At 54.9% G+C, this 20,504-nt stretch overlaps 2 protein-coding genes and 1 long non-coding RNA gene across 8 annotated transcripts in view; 2 read left to right on the top strand and 1 right to left on the bottom strand.

Moving 5' to 3' along the window:
• The window catches only part of AP2A1 (adaptor related protein complex 2 subunit alpha 1), a 32,499-nt gene extending 18,598 nt beyond the window's left edge, over window positions 1-13,901 (top strand). Inside the window, exons 5-24 of one of the 2 annotated variants that reach the window (XM_038528186.1) lie at window positions 1,723-1,852; window positions 2,297-2,398; window positions 3,852-3,960; window positions 7,194-7,344; window positions 7,640-7,808; window positions 7,940-8,077; window positions 8,311-8,493; window positions 8,950-9,047; window positions 9,284-9,515; window positions 9,614-9,781; window positions 9,863-10,026; window positions 10,326-10,391; window positions 10,732-10,788; window positions 10,896-10,978; window positions 11,098-11,187; window positions 12,257-12,380; window positions 12,494-12,610; window positions 12,712-12,781; window positions 13,009-13,143; window positions 13,462-13,901. In XM_038528186.1, coding sequence (XP_038384114.1) covers window positions 1,723-1,852; window positions 2,297-2,398; window positions 3,852-3,960; window positions 7,194-7,344; window positions 7,640-7,808; window positions 7,940-8,077; window positions 8,311-8,493; window positions 8,950-9,047; window positions 9,284-9,515; window positions 9,614-9,781; window positions 9,863-10,026; window positions 10,326-10,391; window positions 10,732-10,788; window positions 10,896-10,978; window positions 11,098-11,187; window positions 12,257-12,380; window positions 12,494-12,610; window positions 12,712-12,781; window positions 13,009-13,143; window positions 13,462-13,539 — 2,464 coding nt within the window. In that variant the 3' untranslated portion in view covers window positions 13,540-13,901. The remainder of the gene's footprint in view (window positions 1-1,722; window positions 1,853-2,296; window positions 2,399-3,851; window positions 3,961-7,193; window positions 7,345-7,639; window positions 7,809-7,939; window positions 8,078-8,310; window positions 8,494-8,949; window positions 9,048-9,283; window positions 9,516-9,613; window positions 9,782-9,862; window positions 10,027-10,325; window positions 10,392-10,731; window positions 10,789-10,895; window positions 10,979-11,097; window positions 11,188-12,256; window positions 12,381-12,493; window positions 12,611-12,711; window positions 12,782-13,008; window positions 13,144-13,461) is intronic. The other variant, XM_038528187.1, reaches the window with a different exon arrangement.
• Window positions 13,363-18,511, bottom strand: FUZ (fuzzy planar cell polarity protein). 5 transcript variants are annotated; one of them, XM_038528188.1, is made up of 11 exons: window positions 18,160-18,504; window positions 17,776-17,897; window positions 17,407-17,491; window positions 17,224-17,292; window positions 16,922-17,026; window positions 15,941-16,138; window positions 15,721-15,816; window positions 15,299-15,405; window positions 15,155-15,219; window positions 15,005-15,079; window positions 13,896-14,163 (listed from the first exon to the last, which is right to left on the bottom strand). In XM_038528188.1, the coding sequence occupies exons 1-11, from the start codon at window positions 18,268-18,270 to the stop codon at window positions 13,937-13,939; spliced, it is 1,260 nt and encodes a 419-aa protein (XP_038384116.1). In that variant the 5' UTR covers window positions 18,271-18,504; the 3' UTR covers window positions 13,896-13,936. The 5 variants fall into 5 exon arrangements, with proteins under 5 accessions (XP_038384117.1, XP_038384116.1, XP_038384120.1 ...); XM_038528192.1 differs by having other exon boundaries at window positions 18,116-18,238; XM_038528191.1 differs by lacking the exon at window positions 15,005-15,079 and having other exon boundaries at window positions 18,160-18,508.
• LOC106559652 lies at window positions 14,010-14,867 on the top strand. Its single transcript, XR_005354517.1, has 2 exons — window positions 14,010-14,427; window positions 14,607-14,867. It is a non-coding gene; the product is annotated as an uncharacterized LOC106559652 (long non-coding RNA).
• Window positions 18,512-20,504: the final 1,993 nt, after the last annotated feature.

The following is a 20,504-nucleotide window of genomic DNA, read 5'->3' as shown; positions in this document are numbered from 1 at the left end:
CATAATTTTAAGCTTTACCAAAATAGTCATATAGTCTCTGTTTAAATTACCCAAGGTGATAAATAACTCCTATTCCTCCATTCAGTGTGTGGGTGGAAGTTCCCTTACACATAGCTGGAGGTGATGGTACAGGTCACCTCCCACAAGGGTTGGAGAAATACCTAGAACAGAGCATGGCTCGGGGTCAGTGCACATGACATGTGAGCTGTGAAGAGACCATTCCACTGGTTTGGGTTTTAAGTTAATGACCATCGGTCAGCGAACATTCTGGAGCCGTCACCTTGGACATGCACATGTGTCCACCTCAGGGTGGGTGTCCAGGAGCAGAATCACTGGGCATGTTCTGCATAGCTCCCAGTAGCATGCTGACCAGGGGTGGCCCCACTCCTCTTCTGAGGGCCTGTTCCCGTGACTGCATGAGGGCTACTGTATTCCTGGCCTGGCCAACATGCATGCATCTGCCTGGCTGGCAGGAGGAATCAGAGCTGCCTTGTCGCTGCAATTCTTGTTTTCTCTTGCACATCTGGTGAAATGTCTTTTCACCTGGCCTTTGACTTGTGCGGGTCATCCCTCATGGGACTTCCTCTGTGTCTTTTGCTCAGGCTTTGGTTGGGTCCTGTCTAGGAAACCCTTGACTTTGAGACCAGAGCCTGGGCTGTCAGGACATCCCTGCATGCCCCCTCTGTGCTTGAGTCTGTGCCAGCTTCTCGTCCACAGTGTCCTTTATTCATTCCCTAATTCCTCCTGAGGTAAAGAGTCCGAAAACAGTCTCAGCATCATAATACCACCCATCAGTGAGGGTCAGCAGCTTCCCTTGGAACTGCACTCCATCAGTCAGGACCTCAGGCATGCATGTCTGACCCTAGTTCCTCAGTTTGCCCAAAAGAGGAGATGAATGAGTTAGTCACACAGGGTGCCTGGGTCAGAGCAAAAGGGCTCTGGGTGGTGCTTTTACCGCTTTCCCCTCGATTTTGCTGCTGCCCTGCTTGTCACCTGCAGCAGCTTCATGTCCCCCTAGGTAAAAGCAGGGTCATTACCATGGTTCTTGATGCCTTGCATGGTCTGGCTCATTGTCCTTCCATCCGATTTCCCCACCTTTCCCCCCGCATTGCTCACTCACTCACTGCAGCCACACATAGGCCTGTGACTGCCCCAGGTCCTCCACACAGGCTGTGCCCTCTCCCTGGGTTGTGCAGTACAGAGATTTTCTGATTTTGCTCATTAAACCCAGTTCTCCACTCACCTGCCTTATTAGAGAGGCCTTTTTGCCAAATAGCATTCCCAGCGCTCCTTGTACCTGGCACTCATTGGTGCCATAGCACTGAAACCAGACAGTATCTGGTGTGTGCGCTAGGATACTGACTGCCTGGCTAGAAAGTAAGCTCTGTGAGGACAGTCACTTGGACCAGTGTGTTCACCTCTGAGCCTCCCAGTGGGCACAAAGTAAGTGTTTGGTAAAGGAATGAAGGAGCACAGCCAGGCTTGACATTTTGCATTGTTCTGCCGGTGGCCCCCAAGGTGACTGAGATGGAACCCATTTTGCAGATAAAAAAACTGAGGCTTGGTGGGTGAGAAGGGCAGCACCAGATTGGATCTCTGGTCCACCTGGCTCTGCCCAACTGCTGCTGGCTACCCTTCCTGAGGAGGACCAGGAGAGGAGGGGAGATCTGTGTGGGGCTGGGGTCGCACTAACCATCCTCCTACCCAATCGTGTCACCATAGGGACAGCATGGACAGTGTGAAACAGAGCGCGGCCCTGTGCCTGCTACGGCTGTACAAGGCCTCACCTGACCTAGTGCCCATGGGCGAGTGGACGGCCCGTGTGGTGCACCTGCTCAACGACCAGCACATGGTGAGCCCCCTGCCTGGCACCTGGAGACCCCAGGCTGCTGGCTTCCAGAGCCACCCCCAGTAATTCACCCACAGATCCTTCCACCGGACACCCATGGAAAATCCCAGGGACTGTCCACCCCTGCCCTGATTCCCACCTGGATGCCCAGGGCCCACCCCTGCCTCTGTCCCTGCCTCTACTCAGGCACATAGAGATCTTGGTCTAGTGTCCTTAGTACTTGTCACTAAGGACAAGTGACTAAGTCCCCGCAAGTGTCCAGAAACCCCCATATCCATCCCTGATACCCACCTGCCCCTGACTGCCCAGGGATCCTGCCCAGTGTCCCCATCACCCATCACCCACTCAGCCCTTGAGTCTCTGCTTTCAGGTCTACAGCCTGGACCCTTGTCCCCAGGCTGACCCCCAGCCCGGTAGCCCTGACTTGCCGCTTATCTGCCTCGGCAGGGTGTGGTCACGGCAGCTGTCAGCCTCATCACCTGCCTCTGCAAGAAGAACCCAGATGACTTCAAGACATGCATCTCCCTGGCAGTGTCCCGCCTGAGCCGGGTGGGTGTGGTCCCGTCGTGGGCTACAGGAGGCCGGCCTGGCCATCTCTGTTCCCTGGAGCACCTCCCTGGTCCCCTCACTCTCCCAGAGAGGCAGCCCAGCACAGTGGTTACAAACTCAGCCTCTGAGCTAGGTTCATGCTGGTTCAGCCACTTCCTGGCTGTGTGGCCCTGGACAAGTGGCTTTACCTTTCTGGGCTTCACTTACCCCGTCTGTTCAATGGGAGACAGTACCAGTGCCCATCTCACAGTGTAGCTGCTGTGAGTCAGTCTATATAACATTAGTATGGGCCTGAGTATTGTGAGTGCCCAGGAGGTGAGAGTGGCTCTTCTAATATCCTCCCTTTTGCCCCACTATCTCATGCCTCTTCCTACTTTCCCTGCTGTTTCTCCTGACCCTCTTTCTCATATGTCTCCTTTCCTCTCCTTCCTTCTGCTCCTCTTACCACCTTCACCCCTGTCTTGGGAACATGGCCTGAGGCCGCCTGTGTGCCAGGCTCTGGGGACACAGATGAGTCAGACCCAAGCTCTACTGGAGCGCTCTGTCCTGTTGGCGGGAGGGGAAGGGGGGTGGGGATGTTGCAAGGCAGGCAGACCATCCCAGATTTTCCTAAAAGGGGTGATCTGTGCTGTCATGGAAGTAGTATAGGGCATTATAGACCTGAAAAGAGGCACTTTAACCAGCCTGGAAGTCTAGGAAGGATTCCTGGGAAAGGTGATCCCCTAAATTGACACTTAGAGTGAATATAAACATTTCCTAGGCAAGTAAGAAGAGGCCTGGATTCTCAGGCCAAGAGAACAAACATACCAGCTCATTTGATCGCTTTGTCATCCATTCACCATACCCCTGAATACTCCCGTATGCCAGGCTGGTCTGGGAGACCCAGACAGTGACACTGGAGGCAGGGCACATATGTGTTATCATGGCCGTGGCACAGGGCAGGGTGGGGATGATTCCTGGAAGAGGGATTTCCCAGGCTGAGCAAGAGTTTGCCATAAGGAGAGAAAGTCCCACACTCTTTTACTAATTTTCCCACATCTTCCCTGAGCCTTTCTTACGTCTGATCTTGTCTTAGGCCTAGAATCTAGAAAAGAGGCAGAGCTGGTTCTTGCCCCTGAGCTGCTTCCAGTCCTGGGGCACAGCGACAAGGACACAAGTCCACAGTGAACTGGTGTGATCTATGATAACTGGAGGAACCCAGATCACTGTGAGGCTACTGTTTGGATTAGGGGGCTCACTAGAGGGGATCAGATTGGCAGACTTCCTACTGGACAGCAGCATTACTGGAAAAGCCAGCGAGCCTTGGCTTAGGTCACTCACTGTGCCCCAGGCTTCCTCACTCCCCTCCCTGGGCCTCATATTTCTGCACCCCCTTGGGAAGATAGTGTTGCTCTGCCCTGCCCCTGTGCCATGCCCTTCCCTGTCCATGCCTCACCCCCTGTTCCGTCCCCAGATTGTGTCCTCGGCCTCCACCGACCTGCAGGACTACACCTACTACTTTGTCCCAGCACCCTGGCTCTCAGTGAAGCTCCTGCGGCTGCTACAGTGCTACCCACCGCCAGGTACCACTGCCGCTGAGCCCATCTGGGTTGGGACCTGGGGCCTCTGATCTGGTGGTGGGACAGCGGGGGCCAGGGCCTGGGGTCTGTCAGGATTTCTGTGAGGCTGTAGGTATGGGGGAGGGCAGCTCAAAGAATCAAATAGGTCACTTGTGTTTTGTTGCTCCCCTGCTGTGGGGCCAGGATCCCTGTGAAGACATGCTTGTGCTTGTGATCTAGCCCTGTAACATAGGGGCTTTTGTCACACCTATTTTGTAGGTGACAAAACTAAGGCTGGGGGAGGGGAGGTCCTTGGCCAGGGTCACCCAGCAGATGGAGGGGTGATTCTAGGCAATTCCAGGAGGTGCTGTTTGAATTAGCATAAGTCTGTTAGACATTTTTGTGACCTTGTTGCTCAAGGCCATAGCCATGGTGTGGATGATGAGCCTCGTGTGAGCCAGGTCACACGCCAGGGGTGTCTGTGCCCTCCCAACAGAACTGGTGAGGGGGAGTCATCCCTGCAATATGAAAACAGGGAGGCTGAGGCTTGGAGAGGAGACCTTACCCTTCTAGGCCCAGGCAGTGACTTAAGAGGCAGAGCCTGACGCCACCATCTGGCTCCAAGTCCTTTGGACCTCTACCATATAGGCCATGGCTCACCCTGAGCTCCCATTTCCTCAGCTCCCCTGACCTCACAGAGCAATTTTGAGGGACCCCATGCTATGTGGTCAGCATGCAGCAGGTGATTGATAAGCTCGTTCCCTTTGGTTCACCCAGGGTACTGAGCATCCGCTGTAGCCAGGGACTGCTGTGTGGCCCTGAGTCTTTACAGCCAGATGTGCACGAGCATGTGTGTGCACACATGTGTATATCTGTGAATGCATGATCAGGTGTGCAAGTCTGTGTGTGTCCACACGTCTGTGTGTGCAAACATACCAGAGTGTGCAGGCATATGCCAGTCAACTATAATAATGGAGGTGACACCAGAGGCCCCTTCCAGACTGTGAAAGCCAGTGTTGAATTTTGTTACATGGCCTTAGGGAAGCCTTGTTCCCCCTCTTGGCTCCTTTCTCATCCTGTAAGGAAGAGCTCAAGCCTCAGGCAGATCTCTAAGCTCACTTGCATCCCAGGAGCCCTGCCTCATCTTTTGGGGTGTGCCCAGAGCAGGCACCTCACTTCCTCTCACCCTCTGCGTTATAGGAATTGTAGCCATGGCCCCAAGCAAATGGTGCCGGGGAAGAGAGGCCATCCCCAATTTATCTACAAGAAATTTCTCTGATACTGTTATTATGAAAAATTTTTCCAATGTACAGACAGGTAGAGTACCCACCATCTAGACTTCACATTTTGTTGTGCACACGTGCTCTTACTTTGCTCTTTTTTTCCTGAAGTGGTGTTTTTTTTTTTTTTTTTAAGATTTTATTTATTCATTAGAGACACAGAGAGAGAGAGAGAGGCAGAGACATAGGCAGAGGGAGAAGCAGGCTCCCTGCAGGGAGCCCGATGCGGGACTCGATCCTGAGACCCCAGGATCATGCCCCGACCTGAAGGCAGACACTTAACTGCTGAGCCACCCAGGCGTCCCTTCCTAAAGTGTTTAGAAATCAGAGACATCATGATGGTTTTATCTTATATTTTGTGGCACATTTCTAAAAACTATAGGCATTTTTTTTCACAGCAGCAATTCTGTGGACACACTTGAAGAGCTAACAACAGCTCCCCAGTGGTCTCGACCCACTGTGGATTTTCTTAATTATCTCCGACATACAGTGTTCAAAATAGGATCCAATCAGGATGGAAGTGGGTTTTTTTTTTTTTAATTTTTAAAAAGATTTGTTTACTTATTTTAGAGAGAGACAGAGAACGTGCAGGGAAGGAACAGGGGGAGAGAGAGAAAGAAAGACTCCCTGCTGAGTGTGGAGCCGGATGTGGGTCTCTATCTCACAACCCTGAGATCATGACCTGAGCTGAAATCAAGAATCGGATGCCCGAAAAAAAAAAAAGAATCGGATGCCCGATCAACTGAGTCACCCAGGCACCCCTTAAGATACAAGTATTGAAGGAGGCCTGGCTGGCTCAGTCAGTGGAGCATACTGCTCTTGACCTCAGGGTCATAAGTTTGATCCCCACATTGGGCATAGAGATTACTTAAAAATAAAAATTTTAAAAAGAAGAAGAAGTAAAAGAAACAAATGTTGAATTTAATTATTTCCCATAAATTCCTGCCTTAATCTAGAAGGATTGCCTCTTTATTCTGTGACATTGACTTTCACCCCAACTTTTTATTATGAAAAATTTCAAACATAAAGATCACTTGCAAGAATAGCATAATGAGAGAGGCCCAGAGACCCAATGGAGACAGTTAATGCTGCTCTTTGTGCCCTTGTTGGCTTGCTCTCTCAAACATACACTTACTTGCTCCCTTACTTGACAGAAATTGCAGACATCATAATGCCCCCACTCAAAAATACGTCTGCATGCATTTCAGGAGACCAAGAATGCTATGCAAAACCACAGTGCCCCTTGTCACACCTGAGAAGAATCAGGATCACTTCACAGCAGCATTTGCTGTCCAGGCACCATTCAAACCACCCCCATTGTCCACAGCTTTATTTGAATGGCTTGAACAAAATACAGTACAATCGAGAACCACAACTTAGATCTTATTATGTCTTTGTCTCTTTTGGGGGGTCTGGAATAGCCCTCCCAACCCCTACTACCTGTTTTTGAAGAAACCAGAAGAGTTTTGCGTTGTAAGGGTATCCCACATTCTGGATTTGGCTCAGAGCTGCCTGTTTCCTGTACCCCGAGAGCTACCTGATATATTTGCGTGCAACATTTTTCCCTATGCACATGGTGTGACCTTGCATTCCACAGAATGGCAGTTGTTGGGATTTGTGTCAGCTCCGGTTGGTGTGTGTGTGTCTGTCTCAGGCACTCAGATGGCTCCTCGAGGAGACCTCGGTTTCACAGCATCTCTGGGAAAGGTTTCTTTGCTCTATGAGAAACCTAAAGGGTATCAGTGTTGCAGACTGGGAAACTCACAGGGGTGGGAGTCAGCGCAGAGCAGGGCAACCATCGAGGTCTGGAGCGGTATCTTCCCTGATCACCTGGAGACCAAGGGTGAGTTTGAAGGAGCAGAGATCCCAGCCCGCACCCTTCCTGTGGAAGATGAGAGCCATGGGGTGGCCCCCTGTCCAGCCGATGGGCAGGGCCTACAGAGAGCTCATCCCGGGACATGCCCTCCATTTCTCCAGAGGATGCTGCTGTGAAGGGGCGGCTGGTGGAGTGTCTGGAGACCGTGCTCAACAAAGCCCAGGAGCCCCCCAAGTCCAAGAAGGTCCAGCACTCCAACGCCAAGAACGCTATCCTCTTTGAGACCATCAGCCTCATCATCCACTATGACAGGTGCCTGCCTGGGGCTGCTGGGGACCTGGACTCCTGCATCCTAGGAGATTGGGTCTGGGAATTGTGACTTCTAGGTGGGAGGGCAATGAGCTGTACACTGTTAGCTCACCAGATTGGGGCTGGACCCCTTCTGGAAAGCAGAATTCCTGACTCTCTTCATTTGGGCTCAACAGCCCAGATGTCTGGGTCACCAGGAGCAGTTATGACCAGGAGGAGGGCCAGAGTTAAGAGCCGGATCCTGAGGGTCCTGGAGGAGGCCCTGCTCACAGCCCCCTTCTCTGGTTCTTGCCGGCAGTGAGCCCAACCTCCTGGTGCGAGCCTGTAACCAGCTGGGCCAGTTCCTGCAGCACCGGGAGACCAACCTGCGCTACCTGGCCCTGGAGAGCATGTGCACGCTGGCCAGCTCCGAGTTCTCCCATGAGGCGGTCAAGACCCACATTGACACTGTCATCAACGCCCTCAAGGTACTGCACGTCGGAGCCTGCCCCAGGCCAGCCCCTGTACATTGGCCTGTATATCTGCTCCCTCAGAGAGGTGCAGGGCTCAGAGGCCAGTGCAGAGCCTAGAACATACCCCACCTGCTCTCCTCCCTCAGACGGAGCGGGATGTCAGCGTGCGACAGCGGGCGGCTGACCTCCTCTATGCCATGTGTGACCGGAGCAATGCCAAGCAAATCGTGTCAGAAATGCTTAGGTACCTGGAGACAGCTGACTATGCCATCCGTGAAGAGATTGTAAGTTCTGGGAGGAGCTGGGCACTTGGACTCTTGTATCTGCAGGAGGAGGGGGCTGGGGGCCTGGACCCCTGGGTCTGAGGGTGGAGGGTCTTGGGACCTAGACTCCTGGGTCTGAGGGAGGGGGGGCTGGGGTTTCCAGATGGGAACAGTGGTGAGCCCAGACTTGATTATTCCACACTATGACGTGTGTGTGCACACACTCACACCTGTCCTCCCTCCCTGGCTGGCAGGTCCTGAAGGTGGCCATCCTGGCTGAGAAGTATGCAGTAGACTACAGCTGGTACGTGGATACTATCCTTAACCTCATCCGCATTGCGGGTGACTACGTGAGTGAGGAGGTATGGTACCGTGTGCTACAGATCGTCACCAACCGTGATGACGTCCAGGGCTATGCTGCCAAGACCGTCTTTGAGGTCAGCACCCCCACCTCACCCCCATAGTAGGGCAGTGAGGCAGAGTAAGGACAGCTGAGGTTGTGGGGCCAGCCACCCGTGGTCACCATCCTCCTCCCTTGTCCTCAGAGCAGCCCCCACCAAGGGACCTGGGGGCCGGGCCTGCACAGGCCACTGTGAGGGTTAGTGGGCCTTGGGGCAGCACCAATCCCCAGGTTTGGCAGTTTCCTACTCCCTCTGCCCCATTAAAGGGGGCCAGGTGGCACCTGATTTTACCACTTTGTGAGCAGGAGCCAGTCACTTAACCGATCTGGGCCTCAGTTTCCCCCATCTATTATCCCTGCCACATCATAGCATCGTGAGTGTTCGGCAAGTTAATGGGCGTTGAGGGCCTCGCCCTGCTCCTGGCACCCCTGAGCAGTCCTAAGTCAGGACATGTTGCTCCTGTTATCCTCACCCGTCCTGTCCTGCCTCCAGGCGCTCCAGGCCCCAGCCTGCCACGAAAACATGGTGAAGGTTGGCGGCTACATCCTCGGGGAGTTTGGGAATCTGATTGCGGGGGACCCCCGCTCCAGGTGAGAGGGTGAATATGTGTACTTCTGAGGGGTCCAGGGCCGGTGGTGATGGGGCTCCCAGGGATCCTCTTGGCTTCTCACACAACCATGTGACTGCAGGAGAAACCAGCTCCCAGGAGCCTCTGGGACAGTGTATCACAAAGGCCACTGCCCTGCATGGCCTCTTAGTGGGGGAGGGGCACTCCAGGAGGAGGCAGGGGAGCCACCTGCTGATGCCCCCCTGCCCCCCTGCACAGCCCCCCAGTGCAGTTCTCCCTGCTGCACTCCAAGTTCCACCTGTGCAGTGTGGCCACCCGGGCTCTGCTGCTGTCCACCTACATCAAGTTCATCAACCTCTTCCCGGAGACCAAGGCCACCATCCAGGGCGTGCTGCGCGCCGGCTCCCAGCTGCGCAACGCCGACGTGGAGCTGCAGCAGCGCGCTGTCGAGTATCTCACGCTCAGCTCGGTGGCCAGCACCGATGTCCTGGTCAGAACCACGGGTCCTTCCTCCACCCCTGTGCCTTGATTGCCCTCTCCTCTGCCATGGGGCTGTCCCTGACCCACGCTTGCCCTCTGCCCACGCAGGCCACAGTGCTGGAGGAGATGCCGCCCTTCCCGGAGCGAGAGTCGTCCATCCTGGCCAAGTTGAAACGCAAGAAGGGGCCTGGGGCCGGCAGCGCCCTGGATGACAGCCGGAGGGACCCCAGCAGCAATGACATCAATGGGGGCGTAGAGCCCACCCCTAGCACTGTGGTGAGTCCCCAGGGCTAGGCCCATGGGACTGGGTCCGCTGGCCACTACTCCTTTCTCACTTCTACCTGCACCTTCCTGCAGTCGACGCCCTCACCCTCCGCTGACCTCCTGGGGCTGCGGGCAGCCCCTCCCCCAGCCGCACCCCCAGCGACCTCGGGTGCAGGGAACCTCCTGGTGGACGTCTTCTCCGATGGCCCAGCTGCCCAACCCAGCTTGGGGCCCACCCCCGAGGAGGCCTTCCTCAGGTACCACCTGCCTGGGCCCTGGGCTGTCCCCTCACAGCCCCCACCCCCTCCCTGTCCCTGTGCCTCTGTCGCCGTGGCTGCCACTTCCCCTGGCCTCCTCTTTCCCTCTGGCCACTCTGGACTCTTGGCTGACCCTAGCCACCCTGTGTCGTCCTTCCCCATCACCATGTCTCAGCCTGCTCTTCCTTCTCTCTTTCCCTCTTCCCTCTTTCTCTTTCTCCGGCCCTCTGCTGCCTCTCTGGGATTGGCTGCCTGCCACGCCTGTCTTCTCTTGTCTGCTCTGGGATTGGATGGCCCAGCGAGCTGGAGCCGCCTGCCCCTGAGAGCCCCATGGCTTTGCTGGCTGACCCAGCTCCAGCTGCTGAGTAAGGGGTGGCCTCAGGGTTGGGGGGCAGATTTGTGTCCCCAGGGAGGGTTAGGGGGCTTCAAGCTCTTATCAAGGGGGTCCTGATGAGCTGCAGAGGCAAGGATTTGGAGGGGAATCAAAGTTGGGGTTCTCTGACAGGGGGCAGGGGTGGCAGCACACACCAGCATCCTAATCCCTTTAGAGGCAATCGCCAGCCTGCTTCTGGTGTTCTTTGGGGGAATCTGGGTATATGCATTCCGGGGTTCTGTCCTTTGAGGGGTTACTGTCTCCCACTTTTAGCTCCGGGTCTTCTCTAGCCCCCAACTTGTTCCCATCTCATTTGCTTTCCCCACCTGCAGCCCAGGTCCTGACGACATCGGGCCACCCATCCCAGAAGCTGATGAGCTGCTGAATAAGTGAGTCATGGGAAAGATCAGGGAAGGAATGGGGACAGGTGGGGAGCACAGAGTGGGGCCTAGACAGGCCCCCTGGCATCCTGAGCTTCCCCACCACCCTCACCCAGGTTCGTTTGCAAGAACAATGGGGTCTTGTTTGAGAACCAGCTGTTGCAGATCGGAGTCAAGTCGGAGTTCCGGCAGAACTTAGGTGCGTCCAGAAGGGGGTGGTGTGGGGATGGGGTTTCCAGGACACTGGGGCTTGGGTGGTATCTGGAGAGGAGATTGAAGGAACTCAAACTGAGCCCTGCCTCTCCCCGCCCTCCGCAGGCCGCATGTATCTCTTCTATGGCAACAAGACATCGGTGCAGTTCCAGAACTTCTCACCCACTGTCGTCCACCCTGGAGACCTCCAGACTCATATCCTCCCGGCCTGGCCCAGCCCCCTTCCCCTCCCCCGGTCCTTCCAGGTCTGCCTTCCTGGCCACTGGGAAGCAGATGGACCCAGGTCCTGAGCCCTGGTCAGTCTTCTTACTTGAGATCCTGAGCATATGGTTACTTGATACAGGGGTGGACCTCTCCCCGCCCAGGACAGCCTGAGGACAGTGAAGTGATGGGATAAGTGTGCCTCAGTTTTTCCCTGTAAGGCCCCTTCCATGCCCTGACCTCATCCTCTATTGGGCTCCATACCCCCGATTCGAGTACCTCCCACACTCAAGAGCCAGGCCTGGCGGTCTTGGTGCTTGCTGATCAGGGTCTTCTGTGTGATCTGAACTAGTCACTTTGCCTCTTTGAGCCTTCCTATCTGAAGTATAGACCCTCTTCCTTCTCATAGTGTTGTTTTTGAAGGTCAGTGTGGTTGGAAAACTCTAGAAGGGTGGCTGGCATAAAGGAAGGTGTCAGTCCTTTATCCTTTCTCTGATAGTGGTTTTCATGCCCATGAAATGACAGCAGCTAGGGTCCAAAGCTTTGAGGACTTTTTCAGCTCTTAGCTTCATTCAGTTGTCAGCATTTCCAGAGGCTCCCACAGGCTCAGCTCTGCACTGGGAATGGTGGGGGGCAGGGGCAGAGATGCATAAGACCCCATCCTTGCAAACCTGATGGTAGAGGTGATACTGCTGCTGCCATTTTTGGTGGCCTGACCATGCCAGACACACGAACAAGATGGGGCTGAGGTCAAGTAGCTTGCCTGTAGTCACTAAGGTGGTAAGATTTAGGATTCTAACTCAAGCCAGCCATCAGGGCCTCAGAAGGCTTCTGCCTTAGTACGCTGACGTGTGCCCCAATGGAGGTCACAGAGCCCATGGTGGAAGGCCGGAGTAGGACCCAGTGGGTGGCCAGAGGGCTCACTTGAGTTTGGGCCTTGTAGGCTGTGCCGGGGACGGCAGGGCCGGCCCCTCAGAGGCCTGCAGGCTGGGGCTGTGGGGAAGGTTTGGAACCATTGGAGGTTCACGGCCTCTTCCTGGCTTCCTTGACCCCCGGCGGGCACAGCTAGCGGTGCAGACCAAGCGTGTGGCCGCACAGGTGGACGGCGGGGCGCAGGTACAGCAGGTGCTCAACATCGAGTGTCTGCGGGACTTCTTGACGCCCCCGCTCCTGTCCGTGCGCTTCCGGTGAGTGGGGCGGGGCAGGTGAGTGGTGCTGGGGTAGTGCCCAGCGGCTGAGCCGCGGAGGTCTCCTGGAGGCGGGGCGGGGGTCTGATGGAGCCTTCTTGGCCCCCTGCCAGGTATGGGGGCGCCCCCCAGTCCCTCACCCTGAAGCTCCCGGTGACCATCAACAAGTTCTTCCAGCCCACAGAAATGGCAGCCCAGGACTTTTTCCAGCGTTGGAAGCAGCTGAGCCTGTGAGCAGCAGGGGGGCGGGGCCGCAATGGGGGCGGAGCTGCAACAGGGGCAGGGCTGCAGGGGGCTCCCCAGTACTGACCCGAACCTTCCCCACCCCCAGCCCCCAACAGGAGGCGCAGAAAATCTTCAAAGCCAACCACCCCATGGATGCAGAAGTCACTAAGGCCAAAGTGAGTGACCACTAAGCGAGACAGGAGAGGGGCCCCTGGACTCACACCCCAGTCCTGCCTCTCCCTAACTGGTCTTTGGGGAGGGGACCCCACTTTTCCATCCGGTTTCCCCCATCTGTAAAGTGGTGTAGTACAGTTCCCACTCGCAAGGGTTTTGGGGAGCTGGTTTGCCACTGCCTGGTGGCTACCAGATCTGGCCCCCTCTGACGGCTGCCCTTCTTCCCCAGCTCCTGGGGTTTGGCTCTGCTCTCCTGGACAATGTGGACCCCAACCCTGAGAACTTCGTGGGGGCTGGAATCATCCAGACTAAAGCCCTGCAGGTGGGCTGTCTGCTCCGGCTGGAGCCCAATGCCCAGGCTCAGGTGAGTGGTGGTCTAGGAGGTGGCCCTGAGGCTGACAAGTAACCCCTTGCCTCACTGTGCTCTTTTTTAATCACATCCCTGTGCTGTGTCCCTGTGTCCTCTGTCTACTGTCTGCCACTCCATTTCCTTTCCACTCTTCTGAGTTTCCTCCCCCCCCCCCCCCCCACTTTTTGCTTTTATTCCTGCCTCCTCTCCCTTCCATCACTTTTATCCTTTGGCCCTTTTTTTCCTCTTCAATCTCTCTTGTGTCCTCCTCCCCTGGGTTCTCTGTCCCCTCTGCCTCCTCCCTGAGTCCCCACTGCCCTGTCCTCCACCCAGATGTACCGGCTGACCCTGCGCACCAGCAAGGAACCTGTCTCTCGTCACCTGTGTGAGCTGCTGGCCCAGCAGTTCTGAGCCCTGGACTCTGCCCCCGGGGATGTGGCCGGTGCCGGGCAGCCCCTAGGACTGAGGCAGCTTTGGTGGATGGGGCAGCGAGGGGACCTCCACTGGTGACAGGGAAGACCCCAGGGGTGGGGGGATGCCTGGGACCTTCCTCCGGCCTTTTGTATTTTTATTTTTGTTCATCTGCTGCTGTTTACATTCTGGGGGGTAAGGGGGAGACCCCTCCCTCCCTTTCCCCCTTAAGCACAGAGGGGAGAGGGGCCAGGGAAGTGGGCGCCTCCTCCCCTCCCACCCCACCCCATCGTAGCCCCTCCTGCCCTCTCCCCGTCCAGGGGCTGTGTATTATTGTGAGCGAATAAACAGAGAGATGCTAATAGCTGTGTCTGTGTTAAAGGCTCACACCCAGGGGTCAGAGGAGTGGGGTGAGGGCATGCAGAGTGTGGGTGGCCAAGCCCCGCAGCCCATGGGTAGGACTTTGGGGAGATAGCAGCAGCAGCAACCGCCGTGGCCCCAACTGCAGAGCCACCAGCCGCCATCCCGTGCCGGGCTCCTCGGGCCCGGACACCAGGTAGCAGGCTCTTGGCACCTGGGTCCTCTGGACTGCATCCTCCACCTTCTCCTCTGGTGCCCCCGGCTCTGGAGGAAGGACAGGAAGGGCCAAGGTGACCAGTGGGCCCAGAAAACTAGAATGCCAGCCTGCAGGAGCAACACCACACTTGAGCCTAAGTCTTGAGTCCTCATGGGTGAAGGCCTCATGGCTCCAGCTGGCTGGCAGTTGCGTGAAGAAAGACCTGGACCTTCTCCCCCTTCTTCCCAGCCAGCCCCCGTCCTCCACTTTCCTGGGGATGCTGTGTGCAGCCCTGAACAATCTGCTTAGCAATACAGATCACAGACACGCAGGTATGCTGACCAGGTGGCAGGCACTGGGCTCCAGGCACAGCCCTTGGAACCCTCCCACTTTACATGGGGAGGCAGGTGGGGGAGGTGGAGTCACAAACCCAGGAGGGGCCAGTCCTGTCCCTTCCTTCGTCTCCCTAGGGCCTTGGGGGTTCTAAGACCACTTTTCCTTCCTAATCTAGGCTCTGTGGAACACCTTCACCCTGAGGGGCATATTGTTGGCAAAGTCTATACTTGCAGCAGTACAATGGAGTGTGGACATGAGAACCAGGCTGACTGTGAATCATGGCTCCCTGCTGCTTACTAAGTGAGCCTCAGTTTCTTCATCTGTAGTATCAGAATGATGATATAGCGAGCCATCCCTCACCTGACCTATGATGATGAAGTGAGTCATTATGTATATAAGCACTTGGCGAGAGATTAAATCCCAGGGTTAACTGTTAGGCATTGCCCAGTAGATTGTGCGTTTCTAGGCTGGGACCTCCCTGCCCTCTGCATCAGTGTGGATGCCCCGTCCTCCCTGTGTGATCTGAGACTCAGTCCTAACATGTGCAAAGAGGGCACACTATCTGCCGCTGACCTGGTGGAAAGTGCGTGGCGGTGACCAAGGTGTAGAAAGAGCGCAGGAGGCGCCGACGCTGCTCAGGAGAAGGCTCTGGACCGGAAAAAGAGGGTGACAGATAGCCCCTCCTGGGCACAAGCCCCTCCCAGCCTCGTCCTCCTCAGTCACCTTGATCCCCAGAAGGTTCCACCGTGAAGAGGCAACGTTTCAGTTCCAGGTGGAGAAGCAGTAGCCTGTGACAAAGGAGGTGGGGTCATGGCCAGGGCAGAGGGGATGAGGCCCCCCCAACCCACGCCCCCGTCCGAGCCCTACCCGAGGATGTCCACGTGCAGGGGGAAGCCAGCGGGCAGCGTTCGGGGTCCCAGCGGCACGCAGGCCCGCAGCAGGTCTAGCACTGGCTGCCACCAGCGGTCCAGAAGCTGAGGCCAGGCGGGTGGGTGAGGGCAGGGGCGGGTACTAGGGAAGGGGCGTGGCCAGGGAGAGGAGGGGCCCACGAAGATAGGGGAGCAGAGAGGACCAAGGAAAGGGCCAAGCCCGGAGGAACGGGATTCGAGAACGCAGACGGGAACGGGAATGGAACCGGGTCCAAGGAGGTGGGGCCTACTGGAGGGGCGGGGCCGGCGAGGGGTGGGCCCAGAGCAGATGGCGCCTGCAGGGCAAGGTGGGGGGAGAGGGGGTGGACTGGCGGGCCAAGGGCGTTAGAGGGGAAAAGCGGGGACATGGCGCAGACTGACCTGTGGATCCAGCTGGCTGAGGGGAGGGCGCGGCCCGCAGAGCAGACACAGCTCCAGGCCCGGCAGCAGGGTCAGGGTCAGAAGCCGGTGCGGGACCTGAAGCGGGGAGCCGCAAGGGGTGGCCGCAGCTCCGCCCCTCCCCACCGGAGCCCCGCCCCTCCCACTGGAGCCCCGCCTCCTCGCGTCCCACCTGTCCCCGACGCCCCGCCCCCCAACTCACCGTGGGACTCCCGTGCGGCAGGTACACCGGGTAGTCGCGAGCGGCCTGAGGTGGCAGGGACCCCACCAGCCAGGGGAGCAACACAGCCTCCGGCGTCCCCAGCCGCCACCAGCTCTCTGTTGCTGCCACCACCCGGCCCGACACGACCAGGCAGCCAAAGGCCGTGCCCACCGCTTCGGTGAACCCAGCGAGGGCTTCCTGGGTGAGGAGACATGAGCAGGGGCGGGAATGACTTCGCAGGTGGGCGAGGAGTGTGAAGAGACCCACATACAATTCAGAGCTTGCCTAGTGGCATGCTCATGTGCCTCACCCTCCTTCACTTTCACATGCAAGTACAATCCCCAAGTCACACTAAATTAAACAGTAGGGTGGCTGCTCCCTAACATGACACGTGGTACTGAAGCAGAAAATCACAACAGACACAGGTGTGGTGTATTGAATCCTACTATGTCTCAAGAAGGTGCAATCAGCCACCTTCTCCTGCTTGGAGAGGTCAAATCACCTGCACCTAGTCACACCATGGGAGGCCTGCATGCCAGGGGAATCAAATAGAACCACATTTAAGGAAGCACAGATGGAAATTCACCAGCAAAAGGAACAGCATGTGCCAAAGCAAGGAAGTTGGGAAGCTGTTGGGATCGGGGGGGACCCCTGAGGCAGCTGGGGGAAGGTGGATTGTGGAGTTAGCAGATGTCAGGGTGAGCACATTGGTGGGTTTCAGATTCCACAGGTCCTCAAACACGAGGCTGAGGCATCGGGAGCTTGTCCTGGGAGTGATGGAAGCCATGGGATGGCTGTGAGCTGGGGAGAGGTGGTGGGGTAAGCTCTTTGTGTAGAAAAACCCCTCTTAGGCCAAGTGGGGGTTAGAACAGAAGCCAAAAGGATGAGAAAAGGTTGAGGCAACGGTCCAGGGGTAAGAGGATGAGGACTGAGCCAGGGCCACAGTGACAGGTTTAAGGGTTCCCAGTGCATCCTCAGTACCTGCAGAAGAGACCCCTCTGGAGGAACCACGCAGTCCACACACTGGGTCAGATCCCCAATGAGCTCCGAGTCCCCCAGGAAACTGTCAATGAGGCGGTAACTGGCCTGGCAGGGGGGAAGGAGGGATGAGCTTAGGACCCAGGTGGACCCCAGATCTGCTGCCTCCCCTTCAGAAAACTAGCCCTGCTGAGCCCGGTTCTAGGGTCAAAAGACCAGGCTGCCCCAGGGGCTGCTGGGATCTGTAGTTCCAAATGTCAGTGATCTGGAATCCTAACTTCCATGCTCCTGTCCAGCAGCCTCACCCTCAACTCCTTCTTCAGTCTCTCTACGTTGCGGATATTGGTTAGTTCTTCAAGTCCTACAAGAAGAACCTAGAAGAACCAAATAAGAGAGGAGGGGCTGGGGATCTGGACTCCTGATGTGAGGGAGGACCTTCCTGAGAGCTCAGATTTCTGGGTTTGGGGAAGAGGCCTGGGGAGTCTCACCATGGCCCCAAACACCATCTGGAGTAGTCTCTCCAGCCTCAGCTCCGAGGTGCCCTCCTCAGATGACAGAACAATGAGGGTGATGCTGTGAGAAAGGAAGGTGAGAAGGAAGAATGAGTCCAGGCCAAGGAAACAGGGCCATGAGGAGAGCAGAGTCTGCCCTTGCTCCTGGATGCTAGCTCCATCCTGTGCCAGCCAGCACAACCTGCTTCTCATACAGAGAAACTCAGGGGTCAGAGAGGGTAACTGGCTTGTGGAAGATTCCACAGTGAAGTACACAGCTGGCCTTGGAGAGCTGGTAGGGCTAGGGGCTCAACAGGGGCCGTGGCCCAGGCCCTGTCCCTGCCCCCAGAGATACCGCTTGGAGACCTGTCATGGAAGCTTTTCCACACCACGGTGGTGTCCTCCGTCCTTGCAGAACTCAGCTGCACCTCGAGATTCTGCCCAAACATGTGGACTCCATTGAGAGAACCGATGACAGAGAACGGGAGCTGGGGAAAGGTTGGGGACATCAGACAGGAGCCCCCAATCCCCTCCACCTTGAGACCCAAGTGTCCAGGGCCCCCGCCCCCTCCTCTTTCCGGATCCCCTGGCCCCACCTCTTCTGGGAACCAGGATTATTAGTCCATTCATTGCACCCTTGACTCTCTAAACTCAACTCTGAAACTTCTCCAGACCCTACTCCCTTGAAGACCCAGAGAGGACGTGCCTAGCCGCCTTCTATTTTGGAGATCCAGGCATCTAGGGCCCCACCTGCTGGCGGGCGGGGGCGCCGCCGCGGCTGCTTCTGCAGAACAAGGGGACTCCGCTGGAGGCCGCGAGGCAAAGTAGATGCACGGTGCCCTCCGTCCCTTCTTCGCCCATCTGGAACCCCCTCCAGTCCCCTCGTGGGGGCAGTCAGTGACCACTTTGGGGCATGACCGTAGTCACACTAAGTCGGGCTACCGGTCGGCCGTCCCAAGCTGCCAAAGGGCGAGATGGGGAGCTGATTGGAAGAGAAGTGGACTTCCCGCCTTCTTCATCCAACTCAAACCATCCCTAGGTCTTTATTCTAGCACCTCCCCCAAGCTGTTAGGTTCTCTTCCTCTTCAACCGGAAGTCAAATGCCCCTAACAAAGATGGCGCCCGTAGTTCTTGTAGACTTTCGTAATTTCTCTTTGAAATGGTTTGATTCCATTTATTTAAAAAGGAGAATGAAAAGCCCGGTTTTAAGGTAGTGACAGCGCCAAGGCGTTGTCTAGCAAGCATCAGGTAGGCTAGGATATCTCACTTTCTAAATTTATAAATAGCTGTGCTCCAAAGATGGTGGCGGCGCCGAGGCGTTGCCTAGCGACCACATTCCGTCTCAGACTGTAAGAGCCGTTCCCGGTTCAAAGATGGCCGCCTGTCGACTCGCCAGCAAAACCGAGAGAAATACCGTCTCCCCCTTCACCCTTGCGGATGGTTTGATCCGGCCAACGTTGCCTAGTAACCACCAAAAGAGATGGTTGTTTTTGTTATTAGGAAAAAGAAAGATGAAATGCTTTATTTTCCAGAACCATAAAAATAAGAGTATTTCTGCAGTAAATTTATACATGTTGGTGCAGCATGCCGAACGTGAAAATGCTCCTCCCCCAAGTCCTTTCCCGAAACAAAAAGTTGACAGTTTAATACCCAGTATTCACAAATTTGGCAAATATGTTCACTGTGACAACGTTGCCTTCAAACTTTTTCTCATAAGACCATATAAAGAGACGTCGTTTAAAAAAAATATCTTTTTATAATCAACGTTATGGATGTAACAAAATCAATTTAGCTGATCCTGGATTGACATACGTTAGCTTCTTTCCTCTGTGCGTTTAAACTGATAAAGTAAAATTTCATTTAGTTACAATTTTAATCAGCTAGAACTTTTCTCTTTTGTGAGAACAGTAGCCTCCATTCACCCAAATGTATTTGCAAAATATATAGTAGTGTTAAAAAACACTTCCTTTCAGACATATTTTGCCTGCATTGTAGACTTGATTTTTTTTAAAATATTGATTTATTTATTTTAGAGAGCACAGCAGAGGGAAAGAATCCCAAACAGAGTCCCTGCTGAGCCCAGAGCCGGACAAGGGACTTGATCTCCTTGAGATCAAGGAGATGATGATCTGAGCCAAAATCCAGAGTCAGATGCTTGATAGACTGAGCAACCCAGGCACCCCTCTAAATTTGATTTCTAATAGCTCATAATATTAAGACATTTATCTACACACTAAATTGCATCAACTTTTAGAGGAATAAAATATACATAACATAGTGAATTAAGTATGGAAGTGCATAGCTGGCTCAGTCAGAGGAGCATACAGCTCTTGATTTTGGGATCGTGAGTTTGAGCACCATATTGGGTGTAGAGATTACTTAAAAAAAAAAAAAAATGAGGCAAGGGTGCCTGGGTGGTTCAATTGATTGGGCATCTGACTCTTGATTTCAGCTTGGGTGGTGATCTCAGTGTTGTGGGATACATTCCCCTGTGGGGCTCTGGGTTCAGTGTGAAGCCTGCTTGAGGTTCTCTCTCTTCCTCTGCCTCACTCCGCACAAGCAATCTCTCTCTCTCTCAAATAAATAAATATTTTTTAAATGAAGTAAAATAGGGATCCCTGGGTGGCGCAGCGGTTTGGCGCCTGCCTTTGGCCCAGGGCGCGATCCTGGAGACCCGGGATCGAATCCCACATCGGGCTCCCGGTGCATGGAGCCTGCTTCTCCCTCTGCCTGTGTCTCTGCCTCTCTCTCTCTCTCTCTGTGACTATCGTAAATTAAAAAAAAAAAAAAAAAAAGTAAAATATTAATTTCTTTCTGGGTTCTATGAGTTTTTCTTTGGTACATTTATATTTATTATGATGACTACTGAGATATTTGGATGTGTTTCAACTGTCTTTTTTTTTTATTACTGTCCTGCCTGTTTAATGTTTTTTTTTTTTTTTCTGCTTTCCTATCTTTTTCTGGATTATTATTCATTTCCTCAAACCATTTTTTCCTCGCTCTTCTGGTTTCTATTTTTTTATTTTTTATTTTTTTATTTTTATTTTTTTAATTTATGATAGTCACAGAGAGAGAGAGGCAGAGACACAGGCAGA

This window comes from Canis lupus, chromosome 1, assembly GCF_011100685.1.
Source record: "Canis lupus familiaris isolate Mischka breed German Shepherd chromosome 1, alternate assembly UU_Cfam_GSD_1.0, whole genome shotgun sequence".
Lineage (NCBI taxonomy): Eukaryota > Metazoa > Chordata > Mammalia > Carnivora > Canidae > Canis > Canis lupus.
Note: the sequence above shows the minus strand (reverse complement) of the source record. Positions and strands in the feature narration are given on the sequence as shown.